Source organism: Odontomachus brunneus, unplaced genomic scaffold (assembly GCF_010583005.1).
Source record: "Odontomachus brunneus isolate Ranch 3 - 2012 unplaced genomic scaffold, Obru_v1 Obru_scaffold_142, whole genome shotgun sequence".
In the NCBI taxonomy this organism is placed as follows: domain Eukaryota; kingdom Metazoa; phylum Arthropoda; class Insecta; order Hymenoptera; family Formicidae; genus Odontomachus; species Odontomachus brunneus.
The window spans coordinates 328,219-341,680 of NW_022639592.1; the positions used below are offsets into that span (position 1 = coordinate 328,219).

General features: G+C 40.6%; 3 protein-coding genes across 5 annotated transcripts in view; 1 reads left to right on the forward strand and 2 right to left on the reverse strand.

Annotated features, from left to right (window-relative positions):
• The window catches only part of LOC116850333 (merozoite surface antigen 2-like), an 8,670-nt gene extending 7,249 nt beyond the window's left edge, over positions 1-1,421 (reverse strand). For 2 of the 3 annotated variants that reach the window (XR_004379314.1, XM_032828482.1), the window contains exon 1: positions 1,252-1,421. Coding sequence is in view for 1 of the 3 variants with exons in the window: in XM_032828482.1 (XP_032684373.1) it covers positions 1,252-1,276 (25 nt within the window). In the remaining 2 variants the exon portion in view is untranslated. Of the gene's footprint in view, positions 1-583; positions 1,141-1,251 lie in introns of those variants that run through there. The other variant, XR_004379313.1, reaches the window with a different exon arrangement.
• LOC116850332 (UNC93-like protein MFSD11) overlaps positions 1-6,090 on the forward strand; it is a 21,490-nt gene extending 15,400 nt beyond the window's left edge. Inside the window, exon 3 of the mRNA XM_032828481.1 lies at positions 2,509-6,090. Within this exon, the coding sequence (XP_032684372.1) occupies positions 2,509-3,801 (1,293 nt within the window). The 3' untranslated portion in view covers positions 3,802-6,090. The remainder of the gene's footprint in view (positions 1-2,508) is intronic.
• Positions 6,091-6,373: 283 nt separating this feature from the next.
• Positions 6,374-13,462, reverse strand: part of LOC116850315 (dynein heavy chain 3, axonemal) — a 21,583-nt gene continuing 14,494 nt past the window's right edge. The window contains exons 9-13 of the mRNA XM_032828446.1: positions 8,330-13,372; positions 8,076-8,233; positions 7,601-7,806; positions 6,917-7,482; positions 6,374-6,830 (exon numbers count right to left, since the gene is read on the reverse strand). Coding sequence (XP_032684337.1) covers positions 6,534-6,830; positions 6,917-7,482; positions 7,601-7,806; positions 8,076-8,233; positions 8,330-13,372 — 6,270 coding nt within the window. The 3' untranslated portion in view covers positions 6,374-6,533. The remainder of the gene's footprint in view (positions 6,831-6,916; positions 7,483-7,600; positions 7,807-8,075; positions 8,234-8,329; positions 13,373-13,462) is intronic.

The window sequence follows — 13,462 nt, forward strand, 5'->3', positions numbered from 1 at the left end:
ATATATATATATATATATATATATATATATATATGATGTAGCGTTATTTGTAAATGCGGTGTTTGTAAATGTAAACACGATGAATTCATTAATTGTTTCTAAAGTTTTCTCCTTTCTGACGTCAATTTGAGTACAGATTGCTACAGATTGAGTGCAGAAAATAGTACATTCAAATGATATCATGTACTGTATATAGTACTGTAATATCGAAAATAAAGGAAAAGGAAAAAAGAAAGAAAGAAATATAAACAAAAGGAGAATTCGTAAGTTTATTACGAATACTTTTTAAATAAAAGTTATAGAGTTTGGTGAAAACAAGGTACTTATACAACACATGATATTATTTGTATATACTATTTTCATAGCAATCTGTGCTCAGATTGACGTCAGAAAGGAGAAAACTTTATATTTTAATATTAGAACCACTTAAATAATTTATCGTACTATCTGGGAAACATCAACAAACACAGTAACGCTACATCAATATTATAATTTTTTATTTAAAAGTGTGAGTGTTATTATATATAACACATGTATGTAACAGTTATATTGTTGAGCGAGTATACATATTATAATATATTAATGTAACGTTACTTTTAAAATTGGTATTGAATATTCTTCCAGTAAACACTAACTATCAATAACATAGTATCAATGTTATAATTTCCTACTTAAGAATGTAACTGTTACATAAAACATTACATTATATTCCATTTACATTGTTGAATGGGAAATTATAACATTAATGTTATGTTATTGTTAGTTGGTGTTTACTGGGTTTGTATATCTTTATCTGTGCATAAAGTGCATTATTATCCTTAAATTCATAATTATAAAATATACATCTATGTTTACTCTTCGATTACTTTAACATCTTTCTATATAATAAAATAAGAGAAATCGAGTATGACAGGAAATAATAGGAAATTATAACATTGATATTATGTTACTGATAATATTTACTGGAAGAATATTCATTAAATACCAACTTTACAAGTAATGTTACATCCACACACACACACACACACATATTGTAGCATTACTAATACACTGTTTGTTTCTGTTTCCCAATTAGCACAATAAATTCATTAAGTGTTCCTGAAGTTTTCTCCTTTCTGACGTCAGTCTGAGCACAGATTTCTATGAAAATATGTACAAATGATATCATATGTTGTATTGAAAATAAAAGAAAAGGATACGATAGGAATGGATAGATTTATTATTTATCCTTTTATTTATTCATTCTCTTACTCATATATTCATCTTGTCTTTCCATTTCGCTCTCTTGTGGTTTTTTACCATCTTATCATTTATCTTCACTTTTCTGTTTCCTCTTCATTTCTTCTCGCACATTCTCTCCTTTCTCTCTTTCTTTTCTCCTCCTTTTCTTTTCCTTTCTCTTTTATCTTCTTATTACTTAATTTAGCTATAAAAAATAAAAACGATACAAGGTATTCAAGTTTTACATCGTTATATATTTTTATTTTTATACATTCGCCGATACTTATCTGATATTATCCTTGTTAATTCCATAAACTTTTCTTCAAAATTATCACGGCAAACACTTCGCAACTTTTAAAACTATTATAAAATATAACCTCGTTATAAACCCATTCTTGTACGCATGAACTGTTATTCTGCCGCGATAACAGTTACAAGTCGGTAAATTGGTAATCGCAACATTCTCGCCATCCCGCCATCTAAGATATGTGATGGAGAATTCTGTGATGAAACGTTTCTCACGCGTAATTCATGATTTCAGACTTTGAGTTAAAATAGCTCAGCTTCTGGAGCACATAGAGCAAAAATAAAGGCAATTTTACGATATAATGTAAACCTAAAGAATCGACTAAGTCCCTCTAAAACTTCGTCAATTCAACTGTTGTAGCTGAAACGAAAATCTAGCCTACATTCAACTAAAGTCGTCACGTAATATAACACGGTAGGCCGCTAATGCTTCGCGCTTGCACTTGGCTTCGCGACACTACCGTGTCGCTTGATTCTCTGAAGAGGTTTTAAGTTAATTATAAATTCAAAAGAAGGAAAGAAAAACAAAATGGAAAAAGAATTTGTAAAAATTCCGGCTTCAGTAAAAAAATCTAAATTCTTTTGTATGAAGCAGTTTCTTTTTCTGCGAAGTGCATATATTGCCAACACATGGCAATAACTGACTAACAATCAGAGCTCTCAGTTTTGTTACATCAGCAGCATGCTGGCAGCGCGATCGGGAACTCACACAAGCGAGCGCCCGTGTCCGTGAACCTCACGCTCGCTTGTGTGAGTTCCCCCACCACGCTGCCAGCGTGCTGCTAATGTAACAAAACTGAGAACTCTGCTAACAATGCGTGAAAAACGTACAATTACCCCTTACTTAATAGGTTCAATTCAGATAGTATGGTCATTGTAAACCGAAATCGGGAATCGTTTAAACTGTTATACTTTATAATGACATCATTGAGAAAGGGCGAGCACATGTTTTATCTCGTGTCTTGTTTTGTTTTCTGTTAGAAAACCGTTCTGTCCAGCATAAAACAAGAGGATCCAGACTTCACCGGCGACGCATACAACAGTCTGGCCATCATCTATGCCGTGTTCTCGATCTGTAACTGGTTGGCGCCGTCTTACATCTCGATGACGGGCCCGCGGGTAGCAATACTCACCGGCTCTTGCTTCTACGTCTTCTTCATAGCATCGTTCTTCTGGCCAAACAACGGCCTATTGTACAGCATGTCTGCCGTGCTGGGTGCCGGCGCGGCGCTCATATGGACCGGTCACGGCCAATACCTGACGGAGAACAGCGACGTCGATACCATGTCCCGGAACGCCGGCATATTTTGGGCAATTTTTCAGTCCTCCCAATTCGCCGGCAACCTCTTCGTCTTCTTCGTCTTCAATACCGACGCAATCGACGAGTCGCAACGACGGACCGTCTTCAGCGTGCTCACCGGCTTGGCATTGCTCGGCACTTTAGTATTAATTTTTCTCAGAAAATCACCGCAGAAATTATCACTCGGTGAGGCCGAGGGTGTCTCCAGCGCCGATAAAGAACTCCAGCTGCCCGAGCCAGTGCCGCAGAAACCGCTGATGGCCGCTTGGTACGCGTTCGTATCCGCGTTGAGGCTCTTCCTCACGCCGCGGATGCTGATACTATCGCTCACGTTCATCTACACCGGCCTCGAGCTCACTTTCTACTCTGGCGTGTATTCCAACAGCGTTGGATTCACCGAGGCAATGGGCAAGAGTCGTAAGAGCCTTGTAGGAATGTCCGGCATCTTCATCGGAGTTGGCGAGGTCGTCGGCGGGGCGATATTCGGCATTCTCGCTTCCAAGGTGTCCCGCAACTGTGGCGGATCACCGGTGGTGCTCATTGGCCTGGTCGTGCATTTATTCGCTTTCATCAGCATCTTCCTGAACCTGCCGAACGAAGCATCGTTCGGCGAGACGAATCAAGCGGCCCACATAGCATCCTCGCCGATCCTCGCGATGGCCGGCAGTCTTGCACTCGGCTTCGGCGACGCGTGCTACAACACGCAGATCTACTCGCTGCTAGGAGTCCTCTTCGTGAAGGAGAGCGCACCTGCCTTCGCGCTCTTCAAGTTTTGCCAATCTGTCGCCGCAGCCATCAGCTTCGCCTACAGCACCCAAGCTGGACTGCACATACAGCTCCTGGTGCTGCTCATAACTATAATCTTAGGCACGGGGGCTTTCTGCTACGTCGAGTACATCGTCAAGAAGTCAAAGAACGAGAATCAACCGGAGATCGACCCGTCGCTCGTCGAGCCCGCGAGCAATGAAGATTAACGAGTTTGTCGAAGTGCAATAATATCCGGCAGGATCGTATGCAAGTGAGATCTCGTGAGTGGGAGGACATTAGAAAATCATGCGAGAGATCTCCAAGGAGACAGAAACGCTAACGGATCGCAGAACATGAAGAGCTTTGGAAGCGTACGCCCAAACAACACGCAGTCCAGGCCCTGCGATAGAAATCACTTGAAGAGGATTAAATTATTTTTGTAAACTTTTCGCTGTTATACGGCGCTCACATTCTCCCATAATTATTGGAAACTTCTTGTAATGTCGCAAATTTTAAACATGATCAACACTCAAGTTTCGTACAGACTGAACGAAATAACTGAGAATTATCGTGTAGCAAATTTCACTTGTTGAAATGTACCACTACAAAAGAGTTCTTATCGAGCAACGTGGTAGAAATGAATGTTATAATACATTCATATATTATAAGCATATATTAATTATATAATATTCATTTCTACATTAATTTGCAACTCAGGGTAACCGTGTGTTTTAAACTGTTCTCTAGAGTAATGCTTCTCGACAAGGATATGCATATGTGTCAAACATGCACATATGCATTTCTTTTCATCGTTGTTAACATTTTTACTGTAATGTCAGAATATCGCGTCATTTGCGCGAAATTGGAGAACACTGCCTAAAATCGATACGTAATCGCTTATACGGTTATTTGATTTTGTAAGAAATGATTGATCAATATAATAATTTCATCCTTTTTGTATGTTCAAGTTTCAAGGCTGTGTTAGAGAGCGTTTTTCGCAATGGCGCTACCTTGTAAAAATATAATAACGTATAATAGACGAGTGTTTGTCGCGAACTTCTTTTTTGTACTTGGTAAGTTTCGTTAGTTGCGAGATCGGATCTGTTAGCGTCGATTCTCGTACCATCCTTGCAACGCACTGCGTTTTTTTCACGTTGTTACTTGTATTCAGCTAGTCTATAACACAAATCCACTACAAGATTCGTGTTTAACTAGTCCGTAATGCACAATACACTGATGTTACGGTACTGATCGTATATGTGCGTGCGTAAGTAGGTGGGAGGATGAGTAGGTGAATGTTGGTATGCGCACATTGGTACGCGACATTTATAGTGCGAAGCTCAATCGAATTATTCGAGATAAAGTTAAAGATCGTGTTCCTATGATGTTTGCCATGAGTGTCGTGACGAACGCATAGATTAACTGCGTATGCATACAGGATATGTTGAAAGTCGGGCAATCGACAAATCTGCAGTCGGTCTGTCCTTTCTAAAAATTAAAACGATAAGATACAAAAATTAGTAGATTTAGTAATACTAATTATATTTATATAAAACATATTGTACATTCAATTGAAAATTTCAGATAAGAATTTTCGATTAAAGACTTCAAATAAGATAAACTTTTTTTACGAAAAAATACTATCCTATACTAATGCTTTAGAGCTAATTTTCTATACACACATGCCAAATTTATCATAGCAGAAATTCGACACAATAATTATTCACTCGAAATGTTCTAAGAATACGATAACTTGTATAATTTGCTTAATAATTGATGTCGCTCGGTAATGATATAAGCATTTTTATCTTTATGCTGTATTTATTTTTTATTCTTTTAGCTAGTTTTACCTTTCAATGGTGGTATTTTAAAAGATTGTACGACTTTTGAGACATCCTTATACATTGTATATTCTTACATGTCTTATCGTTTCTTTACATTTTAACTTTTATTCCTTGTCATAGATTTTGTATTAGATAAATTTTATGCATGAATTTTATGCATTTAGATATTCGTGGATAATAGATCAAACATATAACGACAAAAATTTTATTGATGATTAAATATTTATGACAATATTTCAAAGTATCTCTGCTTGCATAATCTTCGTAAAGAGAAAAGGACTTCATATTTTTTGTAATTTCTTACACACGCGTATATATTATATATTCTATTACATTCCACAATATATACATATATCTATATATATTACAGAATTCTCTCTTTTACGTAGAAATATATCACTCCTTGGATATATGTACCTGATAGAAAATGTTTATAATCTATTTCGAAAGAATGTACATACATACACACACACAATTTCCCAAGTTCCCGATACATTACAAGTGATCAGTCGAGATGATCATTATTGTTTTTATCGTTAGTGTTTATTATGAACAAAATTTTATGAAATACATGTATATAAAAATTTATCAATTTATGTACATATGAGGTTAACGTATAATGTTATTGAGAATAATAATTGTTGTTGGCAAATATATTTTTAATTAATTGTATCATTGTACTTTCTTTCAGTGTCCTGACTCCATGATTGTCTTTGTAGCAAGAATATATTCCTCTTTGACATTTAAAAATTTTGTTATATATATCAATTTGGAAAAGAAATACACGATTGTCATTTAAAGAAAATGTCTATAGAATTACTGAAAAGCTTTCATTTAATCTTAATTGTTAAATAATTTTCTAAATGAATTATTTATATACGTTTTTTCTATCAATCATATTGATAAGAAATAATGATAAAATCATTATTTAACATTTATTTTAGTCTATGCAATTGTATATAATTAATTCCAGTATGTAAATAATTTTTTGATTAGTTTTCTCATATATATATATATGAGAAAACTAATCAAAATATATACACACACATACACACACCATTTGTGTTTCATCACTTACCGTTTTAACGTCATTAATTCATAACTTATCGTTTGTATTAATCATCGAGTTGACAAAGAGAAGCTACACCTCTCATAATCCAATGTAACTCGTTTAGGTCCGTCGGCAATAGGATATATAATATAAAGTTGGACGAGTGTCCCGTGGTAGACAAAACACCGCGTCTAGCGCTCGTTTTGTACACTGGACAATGGTAGACGTCTCTTATGACGAATTCAGCCTTCAAACCAAGCTTCAGCCATATAACAGGTAACACATCGAACATTATTTTAGGCTTAGATTCATCCAGTAACATTTTCTCTCTATTCCAACGAGCTCCATCCAAAAAGAGACCCTGAGAGAACGATAAATTGTATAAAATTACAACGAAACAAAAGATAAACCACTAATATTTATGTCCTAGAATAGAATCTCACATACAGTTATATAAACTCCATAAGAAGGGGCTTCCTTGACGTTCCTTGATTCGAACTGTGTGATTTCGAATTGAAAATCTAGTTGATCGATTGAAATCTTGTGCAGGCGAGCATAATTTTGAAGCACTGCAGTGAGAAACGACTGTGTAAAGAAGAAACCGGATATCCAAAAGACGTTCGGTGCGTCGTGCTCAATCCAGTCGTCCAGAAATTGTAGTCTCGTCAACAAGTCGTTCACGTAACTGCCAAGTGGCTTCAGGGATGGGTACGATTTTTTATCCCAAGCCTGCGGTACCTTACCCACGCTCATGCTAATATAAACTTCCTCCAAATCCGCTGACATCAAAACTTGCCCTTTGATCGCTTTCTGCACGTTGTTTAATGAGTCCGTGATGACTCTGGTTAGGTCATTAAATTTGATAAGCTCTTGGTACAGAACTGTATTCATACTATTCATGTAGAGAATCGGATATTTTTTCAACACGTCTTTTACGTCGAATTGAGCCGGTATTCTCGACAAAATATCAGCGGCCAATGCAAAAATCACTTCGTCCATATCTTTCACAACACCTGATAACGATTAGCAAATATTCTATGAATTCTAGCAATAATTACACTTGTATAAAAAGACTGAAGAGAGTAAAACTCGAAAGAGATGGACACTGGAAAGATGTATCTATCTACTTGCCTACTCCGCTAATTTGCGGCTGAGTAAGAAGTACGCTATCTAATAGTTGCCTCGTTTCCCGATTATCCTTCGTTATGTCCGCATTGTCGTGCAAACCGTAAACTTCTGGCAACTGATTGATTGGTAAATTACGAATGTATACCAAACACCCCTCGTAATCGATGTCATCCGCTAGGTGGTAAATTCCACTCGGCGAAAAGCAATACCTGTGGTCAAGTAAGTGCAAAATAATTAGTATTATTTACTACATATAATAATAATAACATAAATAATTAAAATATAATATTATAAATAGTTTTATATATATTATATATAATAGAAATAATATAAATAAATATATTTATATAGTATTTTTTACTTTATTCCTCAAATTTAACTTTCCTCAGAGAAAAATTGACTCTAAGTGAATCGAGGAATTCAGTTTCTGAATTGTTGAATTCTTTATAACAAATTCGAGATAAAGATAAGATGTTACCGTGGATTCCTAATAACTTCAGGATTATAGAAATTCTTCAGCAGCGCGTTCAGTAAGCGTCTATCTTTATCGTCAGTTACTCTGCCTCCATAATTGCATTCTCCTGTCAAGTATATAAGCGCCTCAAACGGTACTTCGTCGTAGTCGTTTATGAATAACTGGAACGACGAAAAAAAGAAAATGGATATATTATGATAATTCGTGTTTCATAGTAACATCGAGCAAATTAACAAGAGAAAATCTTGTTGAAGTACTTGTAATTGCAGGATACTGATACGTAAATCGGACTCGTTGAACTCGTAGGGTATGTTCCATCCCAGCGGGCCAAAATTTCGCCGTTCTTGCACTACTGCGTGAAAGAAGCATAAGGAAAACAACAAATGACGCCACTCCACCAATTTCGTACAGCCACGAAAGAACTTGGGGTCTGATATAGGATCGTTCAGGTAACTTCGCAGCAAATTGTTCTTCAAGCCCTTCGGTGGCTCGTTCGTCATCTTAACGCCATTCTGTAGTATAGACACTGGAAACCCGTCGGACGGGTAACTGGTCAGCCAGATACGGAAGTTCGGATGTGTCTTCTCAGGCACGATGACCTCGTCGCATATCCTGTCGAGTTCCTTCATCCACGACACGGCGAGATGACAATTCTGCAGGATTACCCACTCGCCGCTCTTGATGCCGCGCTCGATCATGCCAGACGCGATAGGACCTTGACCCTGACCCAACGACGTAGTCATTAGATTTTTCTTCGAGATCCCGTGGTCCTCGGCGAACTTTATCAGGCCAGCCATCGGATCCGAGCCCGGTGAGAGCACAAAAATGATAGGTGTGACGTTGCTTGAATCGTTGTACGAGCTTTGAAGATCGAATGGCGGCGGTTCCACGAACGATCGACCCATGTGACGTATGACGAACGCCTGAACGGCGACGACCAATTTATCCATTCTCACGCATCTCAGGATCACGAGTCTTTTCAGACTGCCGTCGTCCTCGTCCTGAAACGGCGATGGTAACGGATAATCCTGTGGATTCGAGAGATCATAGTACTTTTGCCAGTGCGATATGTTAGACTGGAAGGATTCTTTCAGCGGTTTGAGGCCTGGCAAGAGACTAGCTCTCACTACTTCCGACCAGGATTTCTCAGATAACCAAGAGGGATCGGGATTCGGATAAGGATTATCCAAAGCGACTCCACCTGTCAGCAGAAATACCCAGAGGTCCTCTTCTAATTTGTGAGAGGCGCGCAGCAGACCAGCGCAGAGTACTAAGGAAAATATCAGCTTGTCCTTTTCGAACAAAGAACGACACACGTTCCTGTAGATGGTCGCTGTGAAGTACGAATTGAGATTATCCATGCGAGCGTTCAGATCGTCAGACTTCTCGCTGTTGGCTATCGCCATGACGTAGAGGTGCAAAAACCACGGTAAGGAATACTGGTACATGGGATCGATGTTCGCCAATTCAGAGATGCAGAAGAAGAGAACCGCGCCGTGCTTCGACACAGGTAAGTAGCCATTGCGAGCTCTGTCTATCTCCTCCGACGTTGTGATCGCGACCTCCTGCTTTGCCTGAATGTCCTCCGACATCACTTTCGACGTCGAGAGTATCTTGATAGCGGTCTCATCCTCCAGTATATTGCCCTCCGACGCCGAGAGCACCTTTAAAATCTGGTCCTCGAGCTCCTTCAGTATCCGTTTGTTGTTCGCACCCTCCACTATTAGTTGATTCTTCTTCTCCTCGAGAATCGGCAGCTCCTTTGCTACGACTATACCCAACAGTTGGTCCTGTAAACCTTGTGGCGTGATCATGAAGTTCAATAGAGTCACTTTGACCGCCACTTCAGGTAAGTAATGTGGATTTCTAAGACGCGTGGTGATGTAAAATCGGAAGTTCGGGTTGTACTCTAATACAACTTCACCGAACTTCATGTACAGAACCCCGAGTTTCTTATATACATTTTTCAACAGCACGGGCTCCAGCACCGCGTCGATCTCCTCCAAGATATTCTCTAGCAGGACCGGCGTACCGAATTGAAGACTCATTTCTATTACTCTAGCGTAATTCGGATCCGTAAGCTTGATTATTACCAAAGCGTTCTGCTTCTCCATATTCTTCACCCATTTGTTAGCCTGATTTTGCGGATCGATCATGAGCGGCCATCGGTCGGCGTTCTTCACAATTATTCCATTCTCTACGGAGAAATTGTCGGCCGGCAAACCTTGGATATTCCAGTTTCTGATTTCCACAGCATCGCCCAATATATCGATTAAGCTAAACTTCGTGCCGCACGGTATCACTGCTTGCGTACAAGAGGCGTGCCACTGGTCGATCAAACTGTTTCTATATTCCACGGTGAACGCCCCAAGGTAAGCGACTACACCAGATGATAATAGAACATCGCCGATCACGTTGTTCAGACTCGCACCAAGATTGGAAGCTGTCTCGCTCCATCTTATCTTCTCGCCGCCGAGGCCGCCCAACAATTTCTCTGCTCTTTCCAGCTTTTGCGTGCAATGATCGATCTGATCCTCGAGCTTTTTTTTCTCCCTCATACATTCGGCGAATTCGTCGTTTAAAGACTGCAACTTTTGCGATACCTCCTGCAGGAGGTTCCTTTTAGCGTTGAGAGTCTCCATCTGCATGGCCAGCGCGGCCTCGGCTTCCGCCAACATTGCTTTCTTCGGCGCGACCACTTTAATGACACGGTCGTACACCTCCATGGCACGTACCCATTTGCACAGACCCTCACAGGCGGCTGAGACCTTCTTAATAGCTTCTGGTTGGAAGCTCCTGTCGTTTATAAATCGATCGCGTATACGTTTCATATACGCGGGCGGTATGTTGTCCTTATCGAAGTTTTTTAAATTCTCCAAAAACTTCATATCGCCCAACAGCTTAATGGACGCAGGCCAATAGTCGTCCACTATCTGGCCAGTGGTTGGATCCTGCGCTTTGTCCGGTTTCACACCCTTCAATACGCATACTGCTTCCATGACCAGTCGAACGCCGGCCGGTGGACTCTTCATCGCCTTCACGATTGTGATGTCAGCCGGCTTGAGTGTATCCAACGCTGCTAGCGCAGCTTCCAATGCTGGTGTAGCTTCCGCCAAGTCGCTCTCGCAGTCGTCCTTTATAGCTTGTGCCGCAGCTGCCGCTTCGTTCGCCAGTGCCTCATCGGCCGCTACGATTTCTTTTTTCGCCTCTACATTCACTGTATCTTGCTCGATCCTGATCATTAATTTATCGCTCAATTGTGACTGCGCCACTAACTTTGGCTGTAATTCTTGTAATTCGTCCTGCATAACTGCCACTTGACCGGCCGCAAAGTCCAATTTCTCCAGACCAGTCTCGTAGCGATTCTGCTGTATCGTGATCTGATCAATCTTCTGTCCGTAGAGTCTATAGAGACTCTTAATCAGCTGTAAGAAACTCGTAGGAGTGACGTAGTATCGTCTGCCATATGTCAAATAGTATTCCTCACTCGTCACAGAAACGCTCGTATGGAATTGCTTACACATCTGCACACATTTCTCTCGCAGTTCGGAACCGATGTCCAGATCCCTCAATGATATCCTAGCTACTTTCTCGAGGGCGTCTTCTGGCCACAATGTGTACCAATCGATGGTGCAACAATTAATCAATGATGGAAACATCCTGAGACGATTGCGAAAAGCGTCGCCTATCGGTGACATCGTCAATATTATGTGCAGGTTCTTCTTGATCCTCTCGATGAAGAGATTGTAGAGTGCCATGGGCGTTATCTCTATCTTTCGGGCGCTTGGATCCCGTGCGATAGCCGTCATTTTATCCTGTATCTCTGCTTTCTCTTCCAACACGTACAGATTTGGTACATCCGCGGTGTTGAGAATCATGTTGATGTCCTCGATGAAGGATTCGTCTTTGATCTGATGGTCGTTGAAGAGAAAAACCGTGGGTTTGCCGTTGCAGCCGACGCGCAATAGCAAGCACTTCAGGTCTTCCCGCCACTCAGTTGGCCCATACATTCTCGTGATTTCAATCTGATGTATCAGATACTCGCACATGCTGGTTGCCAGTCGGGCACAGGAGTTGCGACCAGAACCGCCTATCCCGATGAGCAATGCATGACCTTTATCCTGCAGTAACACTCGAGACACGCGAGATACGTGTTCGATGGCGTACCTGAACAGCACTAAGTTCATTGGTGTTTGCGACACGGCGTTGTATTCAGCCAGATAGTATTCCATCTTTTCCTGGAGATTTTCTAGATCCGTTACCTCGTCGTATATCTTCGGATCGGCGTCGGGTTCAATATAATTCCCGAAGAAGAGATCACGAATATGCGAACACGAGACGGTTTTTTCGTCTTCTTTCAGCAAACTGGCGAGCACCTTGTCTAGTGGCTGACGCAACTGATCGTAGCACGTGTGCTGCACCATCTTGAACAACGTCTCACGATCGGTGTCATCTATCAGTCTGTCATGAAATACTCTGTACACCTCGTGTACCCACAATCTGATGAGCTTGTCGGGATCCTTCATTCTAGCGGCAGGTACCAATAACACGCCCATGATTACGCGACTGAAATCGCGCAGATTAAACGTGTAATGGCTCTTAGACGGTGTTGGCAAGAAATTCTGGATAGCCGCGAGGAACACTTTCATAGTGGCGTTCACTACCATCTTACTCAATCTAGAGACTTCGGTGACGAAGCCCTTGGCAAAGTGCCATTCGAGAATCGACGAGAAGATCTTCTTCATCGTGGTCTCTTCGAAGGAATCGATGCCGATCACGTGCAAGTGACGAATGAATCGCGGCGACACGACGTTTGAGCCGCCGCCCGGTGGTATCATAGCGCCGATCATCAGTATATCCGCCAAGTACAGCATGGACATGTCCTTCGAGTCGAACCAGTACCCGTGATCTATCCATTGACGCAGCAACTCTATCGGTGGTTGAGCGCCGTAAGTTTCCACTTGCGGTAAGCTGAGATCGTCGACAAACAGCACGTATTTCTTCCCCATCGCGGGGCCGTAGACTCCTTTTCTTCTTCTGTCTAATTTCGACATAACTATCTCTTGTGTCAGCGGCGCGCTCGTACGAGCGCTGAAATTTATAATGTTCTCCAGAAACTTCTCTTTGGACAATGACATGAGATAGTTGAGAACGATTGCGGATTTGCCTGTGCCCGTTGGACCCACGAACAAGATTGGCACTGCTCTGTGTAAGAATTGCTTTATAAAAAAGTTTTGAATGGACATCTCTGTTGTCTGGATGATTAACTCACTGGCCTTCGCCGTTGCCGATAAGACTACCTGTGAAACATGTTAATTAACGTTTTTTAGTATATTTGCATATATATATATATATATATATATATATATATATATATATATATATATATA